The sequence below is a fragment of the Phytophthora cinnamomi genome, assembly GCF_018691715.1.
Source record: "Phytophthora cinnamomi strain GKB4 chromosome Unknown Contig37, whole genome shotgun sequence".
NCBI lineage: Eukaryota > Oomycota > Peronosporomycetes > Peronosporales > Peronosporaceae > Phytophthora > Phytophthora cinnamomi.
The window spans coordinates 536,980-553,641 of NW_027150970.1; the positions used below are offsets into that span (position 1 = coordinate 536,980).

The window sequence follows — 16,662 nt, forward strand, 5'->3', positions numbered from 1 at the left end:
ATGTGAGTGTCAAAGTCTGCCTTTGCTGTTACACCCAGCTGTCCTGCGTCGCTTATTCTCTTTGGATTTTGGTCAACGTGGTTTATCGATTCGCAACCTACGTCTACTTAGTGTAAAGGAAGCTCGAGAACTTCGACATCGCTATAACATGACTGACTTCTCGGTCAAGAACGCCATGCCAACCATGGAAAGTTTCAAGAATCTGACGGGGCTGGTCGATGCTCTGTCATGCGGTCACTATTGCGTGTTCGGCCGAGATAATACAGCTTTCGGAACACGCTCGTGCACTTGTCAGTGCGCTGATTCGTAACCGGGTCTCGATCGATGCCCTCGCTATTGACGAACTCGCATACTGGATTGATGAACGGTTCGAAATGCTTCGAGCATTGCTAGCGCAGGGTGAGGACCAAGCGTGCAACAATGTTACTCTCCAATTATCTGTAACACACGAATCCTATCAGCAGCTAATGCAGAACATCTCAGAGAGCGGCATGCGGAGCTCACTCAGCGCTTGGTAAAATTCGAAGGCCGTCCGAGTCTAGGTTATCGAGGTCAACACACTAAGCGCCATGGTTCCGGTACAACAGAGAAAAGGTCTGATCGCACCGTCAATCGTATGGGCGTGCCGGCTGCAGTCCTTAAGGCACTCCCCGAGGAAAATGCAAAGGCGTTGGGAATGAAGTACCTTTCAAACCAGCCGTGCCGCGGAAATGGTGGTACCTGTATATTCGATAAGCGCGGCCACTTCAAGCCGAAAAAGCTCCCCGATGTGGTGCGAAACTATATTACGAAGAACTTTGGTGGACTCAGTGCAGAATTTCAAGATCTCTGATAGGGCCATGGTGATCCGTTGGGCTTTCCGGCACCTTGGGACCTGCAACGCCCGCTATCCAGCCCCAAAAATGTGGACTTGCCACGAGTTGCTTCCCCACTTGGCGCCAAAGGCTTCTCACGAGCGGATCCTTCGCCTGTTGTACACGTTCGCCAGTTCCAAAAGCGGTTGCAACAACACAAGCCGCACGTAAGAGGATACTCGAGCTGCACCAGGATGCAGGGCGCGTGCGGCTCCATGCGGCGTCGTAGAAATTTGATATTGCGCCTCCGGTAGCGTTTCCCACACAGGAAGGCACCGGTACGGCACCACATATTTTGATTGATCGTGAAAAACGACGCGCATTTACCAAGTACATCCGTCGATCTGGATGTACTCTCCCGGAATTTGTACGGCTGCTGCGTAACGAGACGCCGGACGACACTAGACCAAATAAGGCACTTGAGATTCCACGTCGGAGCGGATCTTGGAAGTCGTACCCCCACCGCCAGTTGCACGAGCAGATTGTGCGTCATGGTGTCCGGTCACGATGGAAGTCACAGCATTCGCGTCAAGCCGAGCCCCCCAAAAACCACGGATCCGTGAACATACTCGCCAAAAACATTCGAAAAGGTCAAGACGCCAACCAATATATTGTGCTTGACATCAGCCTATCTGATGTACTAGATGGTTTGACGTGCAGTCCGTTTGGTGCAGTGACAAAAGGTTCCGTGCCAATGAATATCGATGCCAGGATCATACACGATTTATCCTTTCCGGGTAGTGAGTCTGAAAATGATGAGACTTTCCCTGGTGACGTGATCGACATTTCTTATGAGGAAGCGCCGGTCGTCGCTCAGCGTCTCGTTGGGCTATGAGAAACAGGCTACGACACTAAGACGATGACTGATGATATTAGTGCCGCTTTTCGGTATATTCCGATCCATTCTGACTACGTTGGGCGGATTTCGGGTTGTGTACCCGAACTGGGCATCCCCGTTATCGATCGGAGTTGTCCCTTTGGTTGGATGGACTCTCCTGGGTACTACTGGGTCGCCGGTGCGGCCATGAAGCGTTTGTTCGAGCATTCAGCGCCTTCTTGGAGCGGAGTGATTCAGGGACATCGAGAGCCTTTCACATGTTCCGCGTGCTGCGACGACTACATCGGCATGGAACCAGATATCGGGACACGTTTACCTGAAGCTAATATAGCGTTACGATCGGCTATGACGGAGGTACTAGGACCCCCAAGCGTGCAATGACGACAAGTTCTCGTTATGGTTTGTCAACGGCAAGGTGCTTGGGCTAAACTGGCCAGTGGAGGAAGGAACTTTGTTGATGCCCGAGGTGAAAATAGCCAAGGCTCGCTTAAGAGTTCTCGAAATGCTTAGTGCTGAATCTACGACCCGAAATGATTTAGATCAGCTCCTGGGAAGCCTATGTCACATCACTACGTGTGTGCGTCCAGCAGCAACCTTTTTCCAACGGGTAGCATCGCTGCATCGGAAAGCGAACCGATACGCTCGCATTCATCTGACCGATGGTGTTAAAGATGGTCTGAGATAGGTTCTTATCGTTTTGGACATCGCACCACTGAATCGCGTGGGATACGACAGGTTTGTCGACCGCCCGACACCCGACTTCACCATTATTATGGATGCGTGTGATGAGGGTTTGTGCGCTGCATTTCCTGCCTGGAAAGAATTCCTTCTTGTGCAATTCGATGAAGAAGAACGGCGCGAGATTTCGCAGCTCAAACAGGGTGGGGCCAGCTTCGACATTAACGTCCGCGAACTACTAAGTCCGGTGTTTGCGGCAGCGCTTTGGGGGGAGTACTGGCACTCGACCTCCTCACAACCGCATCACGTACGCTTCAACATTGACAACGAGTCGGCCGTGCGCTGGAGCAACAAGCGGTCCAGCAGGAACAGCCTGGCTCAACTTCTCTTGCGTTCGCTGGAGTTGATGGAAGTACGCTACAATTTTTTCACGACTGCACAGCAAGTTCCGGGCGAAGAAAATGAATTTGCAGACGCAGGCAGCCGGGTGTGGCAATCGCAGACACACAGGGAATTATTTGCTAACCTTTCGTTGTCTTGGATTCAAGTGGAAGTGTCACCCGTGTTGAGGAAGTCCTCGAGGCTTTGGGAGCACCTTTGCGAGCGGGTGCACTCGCTGAACGCTCCACTCAAAGCTACGCCAGAGCTTGGAAGCAGTGGGAGGGGTGGGAGGGGTGGTGTACGGTCATGAATTATTCTGCCTGGCTCGGTCACGATACAATTGATCGGAATGCAGCTTAGCTTGGGGCATCCGCTGTTTTTCGTTGGCGTTACGGACTGAACCGCCAAAGACGAGGCAATCAGCACTCTACAATCTGTGGTAAATGCTGCGGTGTGAGGTGGTACCACCGCAACTACAGGGGCTACGATCGTGGTGTAAATGCTAGCCATGCAATACTTCTCCGGGGGATTCGGCGATTCACGGTTCCCGTTCGCAAGCAGCAGCCAATTACGGTGCCCCTGCTACTTGCAGTTCGTGGGCTCCTCACTCTCACGCAGCGACGACACCAATTGATTTGGGGCGGTCTACTTCTCGCTTACTTTTTCCTCCTTCGACGCTCCGAATACTTGTAAATTGGAAACAGGTGTCACGACTATATTCAACGGCTCGGTGATATCTCCTTTCTGGATGGGCATGGCCAAGCGACCACCCCGCGCCAAGCCCGAATGGTCTGGATCAAGCTGACTGGGGCAAAGAACAATCAATACGGCCGCGAAGAACTACGGTACCTGCATGGTTGAGGTGACGACACGATTTGTCCAATACCAGGTGCTCGATGGATCTACAAGGCAGCAATCAGTTACGGAACTCTACCAAGTGCTCCTGCGTTAGCCAAATCTAGTCACCGTGGCATCACTTCAAAGGCGATGGCCTTGCTGATCAAACAAGCTGTGGTCAGTGTAGGGCTTGATCCGGCACGGTACTCCACACATTACGTAAGAATTGTAGGTGCGACGAAGCTTCTAAATGCAGGTGCAGACCGGCTGGTGATCAAAGTGCTCGGCAGGTGGTTATCCACTGCCTTTGAAGAATAACCAGTTCTGTCGGCCGAAGGTTCGCGCGATATTGCACGCCTAATGTTTTAGAGTGCAATCATCGGGGTATTGGCAGCGATCAGTGACACCCTGCATCAAGTCTCGCTCGGTAACGTTGGTAGGTGAAGAAACGGCAGCCTCGAGCACATGTATAGTCGCGCCTGTTTTTCACTTCACTTCGGCTCGAGCTCCGGCACAGTCGTCAGCTGAAACCGCCAATTTGGTCTTGGAAATCATTTTGGTCACAACTCGAGCTTTGGCACAGTTGTCTGCAGCTGCTTCGACTTGAGCTGACGCACAGTCGAGAAGCTGATACGTGACTCGAACTCGAGTTACGGCACAGTTGATCACACATGAAACAAGTGCATTATCACATGAGGGCACGAAGTAGCAACTGAATTTTAGGGCCACCACTCCGCACCCTAAATTGCATAATGCATGTTCGCCCCACTGACGTAGTGCTGATTGTTGGAAAGGGTTGGTTTCAGAATCCAAGGCGGGAAGCACCGCAGGAGAGGAAGGCATTTTTCCCGATAGCATGGAGGCAGTTAGGAAACGACTGCGAGTAGCAGTACGAGCAGGCAGCTCTCACTCTTCTTTTCGTCAGTTCGAGCTCAACCCGCCACTCCGCACCATAAATTTCATAGTGCATGTTTGCCCACTGACGTAGTGCTGATTGTTGGAAAGTGGTGTTAGTATGAGGGTAGTGGCCACAACCGCGAGCGAGTGCTAACTTCGTTGAAGAAATATACCTTAAACCCCCTCTAACGTGAATATAGAAGGTGCGTTTCACATCGCGGTTACTAGGGATTCAAGCTGGGGTGGGGCCATGAAGACCTTCAACCAATCCCGAGACGCCGCGTGAAAGGTCTCGGGTTCAAGTAGCTCGCGCCCAAAAGCGCGCGAACCCATGATTTTCGCCGTTGGTTCGAATCCGCCTATCAGAAGAGTCGAAATGAAAATAAGAGTGTCTGATTGGTCAGGAAACTAGATTCCGCCAATCAGCGCTCGCTGAAAACGATTCCGCCAATCACCTCTCACGATGCCCACTTCAACATCCTTACACAAAGATCGGAGCGAAGCGAATGGGAGCGCTGATCCAAAGCTCATTTTACGATTTGCCGATCTTCGCTCAAGCCTCACTGTCACGCAAGCTGCCCCCTCCTCCCCCCTCCAACGCAATCCCCACCCGCTGGCTGACGACAGCACCTCCCGGTTCAACCTCCCGACCGTTACGTTCATCGACCGCTGATACTTCGCTGATGGACGGCATCCTCGCTTTCGGCCGGCACGCTCGCCAATATTCGATACGCTCATGAGGGCAACATGCTCCCAGTCGGCCGTCATTCTCACAGATGCTCGACCCGCGGGTCGACAGCGGCCGTAGATGGCACGTTCGTCGATGACTGATATGTCCGATGATGGTCGGCATGATTGCCATCGATCGTCAAGCGCTGCGTTGGTCCTGCTCGCTCATGGCAAGCACGCTCGGCACGTCGCTGAGACTGATCCGTCCCTGGATGGGTCTCACGCTCGGTTGCCGTCGGTTGTCCCGCTCGTTGATTGCTAGCACGCACATTGACGATCGACACATTTGCAAATGGTCGTCAGGCTACTGGTTCCCAGGCTCAGCGTCGGGGACCCGATCGCTAGTAGCCAGATGGCGCCCTGTTCGCCGATGGCCGGTACGTGTTGCCGGTACGCCCGTAGGCAGGAGCTGGAACATGCGCCTATGCCCCCCAACGCGCTACGTCTGTCGCCACCGTCGTCACAACCGTCACACCCAAAACTGGATGTAGCTTGCCGATCGCTATCGCGTTCGAGGTGGGTCGTCACACGGACAGTCGGCCGTGTGATACATCTAGGCTGCGTCCCCCGGTATGATCATGCTTTCAACGGAACCGCCGTTGGATGTCTCGTTCGTGATCAGACGTCACGCGAACTGTTTGTTGAGACCCGTCATCAACCCACCCAGGCGTAGAGTCTATCGCCCCCGCGGCTGGCCTTCACTCGGGTTACTATCGTGGTCGTCGTTGACCGTCAAGGCCACGATTGTGCGCCATGTGCCCAGTGCATATCACGCGTCTTCGTGCTCACCAATGAAGTCGAATCTTACTGCACTAATCGTTACGGGGAGGGTCACGCGAGAGTAGAATTTGATTGCTAATCGATAGAAGCTTGGTACAGTGCAATCACAAGTTTAACCTGTTGGGATTAGTTTGATTTGGCCACTGGTTGGTGACAGCATCGCCTTTCACAGCCGAATTGTTTGCGATACTCCGCATGATTGTCGAACGTTGCTCCATTTTCGCACGTAAAGTCCCTTCCAAAATATCTTTGTTGTGCTCAGATACACTTTCGTCAGTCTGATATCAAGGGTTAGTTTACATACCACAGTATATATGGTCTTGATATGACGCTTAGCGATGAGACCTCAGGGATACTTCCGACTTGCAGATGGCTGGCAAGAGGGGGCTGATTATTTGAGAATTTTCCAGCGAGGAAGCACGCACAAAGGACCTAATGGTGGACTGCAGCAGAAGAGGCTCAAGTGCCGCCTCCTACTAACACATTGGCCCCGAGTGGCAAACCCATGTATCGGGATGTGAACCAGGAAGAGGTAAGATCAATGTACAATTACCCCATGACCCGTGAAGATTGCTGACTGTGCGTTTAATTGCTAAGACGTTTCAGCTGCAACAAAGCCGTCGAGTTCGACCTCTTGTATCCGGTATGCATACCTTCTCACGGACGGGTACAATGATCTTATAGTTTGATATGCACTCGAGCTATTATATGACGTATGCGTTGATACTGACAGAGGTTCGAGCTTGTTTACGGATCGTCAAACGACGTCGAATTGTTCATCGCAGCGTTGCCGGTAAAGGAGATGCATGATCTTCATGTCGATATTACCTGCCGTGGGAAGGAAGCGAGTGCGCACAACTACCTTTGGATGCTGCGCTGGTTGAATTTAAGGATGGAGCTCTCCCAGGTAAGGAATCCGCCATTGTCCTTCATACAGTGGTGTATTCTTCCTTATCAAGGTGCTTTATACAATGCAGATCACTAGACCGCTACATCGAGCGAGAATACAAGCATGCAATGATTCGCTTCTTGAACGGCGCACATACCTTGACCAGCACATTGAGTGCTTCAACAAGATGCGCACGGACGATATGATAAACGACGAGATCATCCGTAAACATGCTCACGATGGGCATGTCAAGGAGCTTGGTTACAGTTATGGGCTCAAACTCGCTGTGGCGATGGATGTTATCGATATGCTGGCTAGCGCTATCGAGCACCCATTAATATGGCAGCCGTGCTGCTGTGGAAACTGCTGTTTCTATCGGTCTTCCGAGTGGCACGCGATGCACCCACATGATGTGCAGTATCAAGAGCCGTTTCCAATCTACCTACCTTTTCGAGAATTGTATTCAACAAAACATCCTCGGGATTCATGAGAATATAGTATATATACTGGTGTAGTATGTCGTGTGATTTAGCTTGGCATGGGTTTTGCAAATTTATGACAAGGCATCATGCACGGCGCTACAGATCTTGGTGTTTCGTTCTCGATCGGTCTCTTACACACCACAGGGACGGCGAGCACATCACAGCGCCGGGAGTGGCGAGCACAACGCAATAGCGAGCACAACGCAGTGGCGTGGCGGGTTAAGCGCTTGAGAGAAAAGATGAAACAAACGACTGCCTACGGTCTCCTACGGTCGTTCCATCTTTGCCGCCTCCTCTCAAAAAGCTATTTTCATTCTAGCTTGAAAATAACCATTTCAATCGTCGTTGTTTCTCGATGTCGGGAGCGTGCCTTCAGCGGCACCAACATGTAAAGTCTTCACTGCAGCGACTCAGCTGCCAGGGAGTGGTGTGGCGGAGGCCCCATATTGTTGCAGCATAACAGACTCTGATATCATGTCCTGCGTCATCCTTGCGGTCAGCCCCCCCCCCCCCCCCCCCTAATACCTGTGTAGCGTTCAACGGCGTTGGACTTAATTGAGAGTGTGCGAATGAGGCTTGGTAGACGAGTGAGTAGTTGGAAGGAAATCCGAAAGTGAGCTCGATTTAGGTTAGTGTTTTTTACCACCTAGCAGTCCCTACTGTATGCAATGTTCCCTAGTAGGTGAGGTTTGTAGATGTGGTCCAAACGATCTCGGCTACGGTCCAAACGAAGTTGCCAGTCGTAAAACTGATCCGCCTAGTCACAGCTGCGGTTGACTCAACACATGCAAATCATAAGCACCCAAATTGAAGTTGTCGTCCAATCACATTCCAGTATCAGAGATAGTCCAGCCAATCAGGTAGTGATATCTTTCCATCTTCAACCACAGACCCCGGTGGCACGTGCCAGCACGCGCAGGCCGTCTGCCCCGCGGTAGGGATCCAGTCGATCAGACAGCGAAGTGCAACCTCAACAGTATGCTCAACAAAAAACTTTACAGGCAGAATTGTTCCAAACCTGCAAGTTTAGTATTTTTGTTTTACTTTATATCAGACCTTATAAGTGAAGCGAAATTCGCAACATGTTTCTCCAAGTCGATCCAAGTTGTGGTATCTAGCTCGTTACCTTCGGATAGCGGCGGCTTGTGCAATTCTAAACTCTGAAACTCTAAAACTGGTCCATCCTTTTTGCAAGGTATAACTGTAAAATATTACCGTGCTAGCATTAGCAATTCAGTAATCACGCTGAGCAAATAGTGGTGAATCGACTGTATTGTGAACACACTGAATTGCACTTGGATGACAGCGTAGTTGCTCCGAGGCAATAAAGAATGCGATCAAGAGACATCAACTTGGAAATTGTTCAGTCGTGGCGGAGGAATCGATCTTCAGGGGGTGCTGACGTCGCCCCTCAGTGAAATTCGAGACACAAGAGGCCAACGCTACATGTAGTCGATTGTGCAACTTTGAAAGACGAGGACGTCAAATGGTTTCGTATTGCTATCATCAAGTACGCGAAAGTACAGCACTACGATGTCAGACGTAACGTTAGTGAGTCGAGACATCACGATCCGTTTGGTGCGAACTCAGCTCACGAAGTCACATCTTTGTGTACATGAAGTGTGGTCGATGTAGATCAGCGCAAACGTCTCGCTCATGGCCACCGCGATGGGTGTGAGGCCGACACAGGATTCTTACTTCTGCGTGCGCTGTGTTTCCTGCGGCGAATCCTCCGTCGATGTCTACTTCGACTCCGGCTTGTTGACCGTGGTCACCCTCGGCTTCCCGGAATTCGATGCCACGACAATGTTGTAGGTGCCACAGTCAGGATAGGTGGTCAGGTCAGGGCACCGACCCACGAATTGCTTACTACCGGCATTGCAAGCAGTAACGCCGAAGTTGTAGTCGGTAATGTCACCGGCCGTGCCAGCCTGCGTCTCCAAGCTGTTGACCTTGTAGACGCAGAGGAACGTGGCGACGCCGGAGCTGTAGGTGCTCACGTCGCCCACCGCCGAGAGTAGCAGTGTGGTGTCTGCGTCAGTCACGGTGGCCTGGGTCCACGCGTCTGCTTGAGCGCCCGGCACACTCAGGCTCATGAAGGCCAGAGCGAAGACGGAGGAAGTGATGGCACGCAGGTACGCCATGGTGGGGTTGAGGAAAGGGGTGGTCTTGGACTTGTGGGGATGCGAGGAAATTCGGGAATGAAAATATTGTGGGGCTGTTGATCGCTGCTACTCGAGCAAGGTAAGGTGAGCAGCATTTTGACAATCCTGCCTGGGGTAGGTGCCACCCACCGAGTATCCAGAGGTGCCTGCGGATCCCGTATGTGCACTATGGTACTCCAATCTGTGCATTGTTTCCAACAACTGCTGTTTTCCCAAACGTCTGCAGCATATATGAATATAAGTGATGGGTCTGAGGAAGGGAATCTACCTACCTACTGCGATCATGATATGGCCATTGTTCTCGTCGTTGGACACGATACCTGATGGAAACCGGTACATGAACAACGTATCCATGTAACTTAAGCATATCCGAACGGTAGGGTCATGTTTCGACAGTTTGTTTCTACAAGAAAAAATATCATTTTTACAGTTCGCTTCCATCACAACGACATAAACAAAACCGACATGACATGACTGAATGCCACCCCCATATAATGGGGTAGGGTGACGTCGCCGAGGAACGGCGGTGCATAACCTGGCTTTTCCCACTCTTAAACAACGCACAGACGGTTGGGGGCAACATCACGTTACATTAGCGGATCCGTATCTACCGCGCTGCAGCCCGGGCAAGATGTCCGGGCTGAGCCCCACCAGAAGAGGGTGGTAGATACGTGCCGCTAAGCTAGCGTTGTCGCTCCCCTCGGACCGCTGACCATCTTTTCCGCCACGCTCGCGACGGATTCTTGGCACAGGCGCGTGTAGAGCTTGAAAGCGTCGGAGGCCCAGCGCCCGTGGAATTGGATCGTCAGTGCGTCCACTCCAGCCCGGTACAAGTTGGTTGCGCCGCCCGCTCTCAGTGAATGGGTGCTGAATAGGGTAGGATCCTCGCCGACGGTGCGGGCGCCCAGGCGGATGACTCGCGCGACGCGGGCCGCTGTCACGCAGCTGGGCGTGCCGTTCTTGTCGACGAATACCGCTGCAGGGATCGACGCGGGGAGGTTGAGTCTGGAGCGGAGGAGTAACAGGGCGCCGAGCACTGGACACAGTATTGGGTGTCCTGAGCGGGCGAGCATCCGCGTGGTGGGATCCCCACTTTGGTTGGTCTTGGAGCCACTTAGCCGAATGCAGACAGCGGTGGCCCTCTTCGGATTTACCGTGGGCGTTCCAGTCGCGTCGACGGTGGTGACATCGGCCGCTTTGAGGGCGAACCACTTAAATGCCGTGTTTGTCGTGGCTGCGATCTCGGAGCGGCGGAGCATGAAGAAGAAGGCCAGACACAGAACCCCCCAGAGAGCTTGGTCGGCGGGGTCGTTGAGGTCAAGCGCGTTTGCGCACTCCTCCAGCAGCGCAACGGAAACCGGGGCTTTTTGACGGCGCGGTGGGTCGAGGCGGCCCACGCCTTTTATGAGCATGCGAATCTGTGGATGGTCGGACGGGAAGTCGAGCCCAGCGGCCGCGAAGAAGTGTCGAATGCCGGACAGGGTCGATTTCGCGGTAGCGGCCCGGACGCCTTCACGGTGACCGGTGGCACTGTGGGTGCAGTCGAGGACGAACTCTGAGATCAGAGCGATCTTCCCAGCTAGCGGGACGCTGAGCTGCCACGGGACGCCTCGTCGGGCTGCCCACTGCTTCCATTTATTGAAAGATCCGGCGTACTTCTTGAATGACGAGTCAGCGACGGAATGCTCTCGGAGGCGTTGAGCCAGGTGGACTCGAGGTCCGCGATGTTCGCCAGCGGCTGCGTGTGGTGCCAGTCGTGGGTGAGGTTGTCGAATCGACGGGCGTAGGCGGTGTTCTCCCAGCGACGGGAGCCGGCGTCCGCAGCTTCGTTCTCGGCCCCCGGAATGTGGGAAGCCGAGATGCGGAGGCCGAATTGTTGTTCCCATGCGCTGATCAGCCGGATGAGGACTTGGGCCCGGGAGTTGCGCGATGCCATCTTCGTTTGCCAGGCGACGGCGGACGTGTTGTCGATGCGGAAGTGGATGTGGAGGGGCCGGTGCTGGTGGTGGGCGGCATGCCACCCCGGGGCCCATGCGTGAAGCGCGAACGCGCAGGCGAGGAGTTCGCGGTAGTTGATGTCAAATTCGTTTGGGGCCCCGCGCTTGAACGCCTCGATCTGGTTGTGTTCAGGCGGGGAGAACTGGTAGCTCAGGACGAGCTTGTGCACTGGGACGAGCGCGCAGAGCCCCACGTCCGAAGCGTCGGTGGCCACGACGATGTCGGGTTCGGGGAGCTCTCCGAAGTACTCGAGGGGGACCCCGTTCAGAGCCGGGTCGTGGAGGATTCGCCACCACCACGAGAGGTCGTCGCGCATGGAGGGGGTAACCTGGACGCGTGAGTGGCGGGGGAGACGGGATTCCCCGGACCGAAGCCGTTGGAGGAAGGCCTGGGCCGGGCGGATGCACGTTGCGACGTGGCGCAGTGATCCGATGAGGGAGCGGAACTCGCTGCGAGTGATGCGGGATGCCTGGAATGCAGATCTGACGCGTTGCCGCGCCTTCATTATCTTCGCTGTTGGCATCGCGACGATTCCCGCAGCGGTGTCGAAGATGAGACCCAAGACTTGTTGGCGAGAGCGCCACGGGGTAAACTTGTCCTCGTTGACGGCCGCTGGACCCATGATGGTCGTCATCGCGAAGCGAAGCGAGCGCTCGATGTCGGCGCAGCGAGTGCCGGTGTCGGCCGCCACATTGACGTGGTCATCGACCCAGTGGTAGCTGAAGAACCCCGTCGGGTGCTCAGGGTCAACGCTGCTGCCGTGCAGGAAGGCGACGGCTCCGCCAAGGACGCTGTACACGCCGGCCGACCCTGACCACCCGAAAGCGGCCGACAAGTCGATGACGATGGCGTTGTCCTCGGGAATGTGGCCTCCAAACAAGTGGACCGACTCGCTGTGGATGCACGCGTTTCGGTAGGCGGCCGCCACGTCGCCAGCCATAACCTTTACCTCGCAGTCGGGGTTCGCTTGTTTACAACGGGTGATTTCTTTGGCGATGCGCGAGCAGTGTTCGAACGTGGCCTTGGGAACGCTGTCCAGGTCGGTACACTGGTTCACTGACTCGACCTCGGGGAATGAGAGATCGTGGATTGTCCTGCCTGTAGTCTGGGGATCCCCGGCGCCTTTGTCGACCACGCCGAAAGGGCTCATGATGAGCTCGGGCCAGATGCTGAAGATGTCGGCGTCGACTACGAGGCAGCGCAGTAAATCTTGCTCCTTCCTTATATTCTTCCGCAGCACATTGATTCGAGCCGATGCGGAAGGGTGGTTCCGGGGGAAACGGGCTTGTCTTGGAGGCGCCTTCCGAAGCTGGACGCGGACTCCCTCGGACGCGATGCGCAAGAGTTCGTTCAGCTGGGGGTACCCGCGGCACTGTGTTATTAGTGTGGACGGCAGGAGCGCTTTGTTGGGTCGGTAGTCCGCTCGCGTCTGGCATCGGATAAGCTCTGTGAATTCTTTCAGCGACGGACGAGTACGGCGAATGAACTCTGACATTGCCGCTTGGAGTGGTTTATTGAGCTGGAAGGCGTGGTCCGAGTTGGCGGAGTCCGTCGGCGGGTAGGACGGCAACTCAACGCCGGCACGACGGAACGCGGAGGATAACGAAGACCATCGAATCGAATCCCAGAGATGGGCGCGGTCGGTGCTATTGGCGATCAGGTTTTGGAGCTGCTCATGGGATGGTGCTGGGCGTAGAGTGTTGGGTGGGCGGGAGGGACAAGTATTGCCGTGTCGGGTGGTGCGCGGCACTGCCCCGGGGGCGCGGCCAGCCTGCGCCAACGGGGCGGGAGAATGCGGAAGGGGCGGGTCTTCTTCGGTGGCATGACCGGCGCTAAAAGCGCTGGGCCTCTCACCGGCAGGTACACCGGGTGACGTGGTCGTGATATTATGCGGCGCCCTGCACTCCTCGGCGGAATGACCCCGGGAGGGTTGCTCGCCGGCATGAGTGGGGGTAGTTGGTTGGGGTGGGCGTGCTTCGGTGGCATGTCCAGCGTTAGAGACGCCTGGATTCTCACCGGCAGGTGCCGGGTCTGCTTGGGGTTGGAGGGCACTCCTGGGCAAATCCGGTGTGGTAGCGGGGTGTGGGTCGGACCAAGCATCACCGGCGGGTGATCGCGCGGGGCCGATCTGGGTTGATCCACTGTGTCTCAGATTCGAGTACAAATCGTGTGTATTCGGGTTAGATCTGAGACAGGCGAAACGAAGCGCTGGTGGACCAGCGGCGCCTCGTCCCCGTCTGGCGCGGCGGCGCTGGCCGGGGTCGTGGCGGCCGAATTTCTTCTTGATGAACGCCAGCAGAGCGGCCGGCAGTTCGTCGGGCCACGCGTGAAGCCGGTTGCGGACTGCACATGTCGAAGCGGTGCCACCGAAGCACATTGAGCCGGCGAAGAAGCGTAAGCACGGTTCTTGACCCTCTGCATTGCGCGGAATTAGCGCGCGCATGTTGGCGGGGAACCCACCGGGACGAGTCTGCACTCCTCTGGCGCTTGGATCGTGTGTGGGCCGGCGCTGTGGGGGCGATGATGTGCGTGGGTAGCTGTCCCGTGTAGCTGGAACTGCCGCCGGGGCCAAGCTGCAGAGAGCCACCGCCCATGACGACGACGAGTACGAAATTCGGTGCACAGCAGCGCTGAAGTCCCTCCACCAGGTGGGCAAGTCGCTGGCCAGGTGAACGAACGCGTCCCCGAGGAGCCGGTTCACCTCGTGCAGGGTACGCTGGACGCGTGCCGGGGTGTGGCCGGGGTCGGCGTCCATGTTGGCCGTGACGAACTCCCGAAGGCGATAGAGAACATGTGCCATCGGTTCGTACCACTCCGCGTTCGCGAAGGTGGTGAGTCCTTGGACGGCGCCAAGGAGGTCGTTGTAGGAGTTGCAGGTCGGGGCCGAGGGTGGTGCCACGTTGAAACCGAAATCGAGGCTGTAGTTGGCGTCCGAGGAACCGGCGGCCAACTGGGCTGCCAGATCTGCCCGGAGGAAGTGCATTATAGTGATCCCATGTCGCCCAAAGCGCGCGCTGTGCGTTGCTCCGAGGATTGGCGGCGCGTCCCGGAAGCGCAGGCAATCTAGGAGACGCATTCGCATTACGAATTCCATCGGAGTGCAATTCAGCCCTTCCGGGGACAGCAGGAAGGGGTACAGACGATGTGCCGCCAGGATATGGACCGCGGCCGGCACGAAGTCACCGCGGGCGCGGTGTGCCGGCGGTGGAAAGTCGGCAGCTCGCAGGTTTCGGACAGCCGCCGGCGGCAGCGCGCCCTTGTCGTTCGGCAGAGTCCACGAGTACGCATCTAGAGACGCTGGGAACGGCTCGCGGGCCGGCGGCTGGATGTGTGCTGCGGGGGCGACTCGGCTTTGCAGGAACCGGGTGAACTCTGCGTATAGCGTGGCGTGGTCAATGTCCGGGGGCGGCACTGGTGCGGCCGAGTCGGAGCAGGCGTCGGCTCTGGACGTAAGCGAGTTGGCCGGAGCAGCGCCGGGTTGCGGGCGCGGTGGACGTGGCGGCGATGGAATCGCCGCTGCACCCGCGTGGAAGCGGCTAAGAAACTCGGAGAGGTCAAACGGCGAGTGCGCTGGGATCGAGCGCGCAGACGGCGCGCGCGTGCGGGATGCGGGCCGGAGATGCTGCGGGCGCGGACAGGCGAGGGAAGGCAGCGCCACCCCGGGGGCCTCAGTGTCCGAGTCGGAATCGGCGACGTCGATGATGGGGCCAGAGGCGTGAGCGGGTGTCGCAGATGGCGACCGTGGCCCAGCGTTCTCATTTCCGGAATTGGCCGCGGCGGGGAGGGGAGGCAGCGCGAGCGTGGCGTCGGCGAGACCGGATGCAGTGTGCACGGCCGGGGGCGTACAAGAGTCAAGGGGGGCTGGGCCGTGCGCTGGCGGCGTGGCGACATCGCGTGCCAAGGCCGCGGCGGTGGGGGGTAGAGGCGCTGCTACAAGAGCTGCGGGCACAGGTGGAGGCGCGTGACCGGGCTGAAGTGATGCTGCGGAGGAAGGGCTTGGGGCCCTCGCGACCCCGGGTGGCGCTGAGACCTTGGACGCCGGTGGCGGCTTCGCTGACTTTGGGGGCTTCGACGCCTTGGGCGCCTTGCGCGCCTTGGTCACCTTTGGGTGCGTCGCGGCAGCGATCATTGCCGGAACGGACGGCGGCTCCCCGGCTGTGGCTGGCCCGCTGGGGAGAGAGTCGACGCTTCCTTGGCCGGCAGCACGCGAGGGACCCGGAAGAGGTTGGTATGGCGGCGAGGCTGTGTCGCGGCGCGTGCCGAGCGGGGTCGCGAAGGGGAGGGCCGCCGCGGCAGCTGCGGCCTCCTTGTTGGCAGTGAGCTGACGCTTCTGCCGGCGCGCCTCAGCGAGTCCAGCCGCCGACCGCTTCTTCGCTGCGAGCCGGGAGCTCATGCGCGCTGGTGTCTCGTCGCTAGTGGCCGGGTCCGCGATGGCTGAGGCCCCAGTCGCTGCGGCGAGCGCGTTGGGGGCCGGATCGGGGCTCGACACGGGGTTTGAAACGGCGGCTGGCCGAGCTTGGAGGGGCGCCGACGAATCGAGCGGCGCCGACTCCAGGGAAGGAGGTGGTGGCACCGGTGCAGGTGGAGGTGGAGGTGAGGACATTGCAAGGCGTCTGATGCCGTTTTCTGATGCTTGGGCAACTTGGTCGCTGAACGCGGAATGGGAGGCGCGCCGTCCCGTCCGGCTGGCGCGCCCGTTCATCGCGTCTGGGCGCCCAATTCTGGAAACGGCTATTTCAGCTTCCTGAAACTCCCAAGAGTGTGTCATCCCCCATAGTACAACAACAACAAGACCCCGCTCCGGTCTACACAAAAGCTACCATAACACATACATAAAGTGCAAAGTTCTATATATATATTATACAACGATGAAGTCTACCGACTGAATGTGATTGGCTATGTTGGCGGCTGATTTCTGTGTCTGCCGTCCTATACGTGATCGGTATACGATGCAGCAAACTGGTGGGTAGTTATCAGGCTACGGAAGCTTCCGCATCATCCTGTTGATCTCACAATGTCGGTGCCATCCTGTTTACCTGGTTAAAAGCGTGGTTATACAATGATCGTTGCTCATTATGTACAAAAGGTTACAGCAAGCAAGTGGTACCAGGGGAAGTGGTACCAGGGAAGATTG

General features: G+C 56.5%; 2 protein-coding genes across 4 annotated transcripts; one reads left to right on the forward strand and one right to left on the reverse strand.

Moving 5' to 3' along the window:
* Positions 1-6,499: 6,499 nt before the first annotated feature.
* IUM83_11835 (uncharacterized protein) lies at positions 6,500-6,979 on the forward strand (the record flags this gene model as incomplete). Its single annotated transcript, XM_067936418.1, has 5 exons — positions 6,500-6,526; positions 6,592-6,637; positions 6,728-6,787; positions 6,836-6,901; positions 6,972-6,979. 5 exons carry the CDS (start codon positions 6,500-6,502, stop codon positions 6,977-6,979), a joined length of 207 nt encoding a protein of 68 aa, XP_067792193.1.
* A 3,228-nt stretch (positions 6,980-10,207) lies between these two features.
* Positions 10,208-15,921, reverse strand: IUM83_11836 (the record flags this gene model as incomplete). Of its 3 annotated transcripts, XM_067936421.1 has the most annotated exons (3): positions 10,208-11,109; positions 11,187-12,338; positions 13,746-15,921. In XM_067936421.1, the coding sequence occupies 3 exons, from the start codon at positions 15,919-15,921 to the stop codon at positions 10,208-10,210; spliced, it is 4,230 nt and encodes a 1,409-aa protein (XP_067792198.1). The 3 variants fall into 3 exon arrangements, with proteins under 3 accessions (XP_067792198.1, XP_067792197.1, XP_067792196.1); XM_067936420.1 differs by lacking the exon at positions 13,746-15,921 and having other exon boundaries at positions 11,187-12,363; XM_067936419.1 differs by lacking the exon at positions 13,746-15,921 and having other exon boundaries at positions 11,187-12,294.
* Positions 15,922-16,662: the final 741 nt, after the last annotated feature.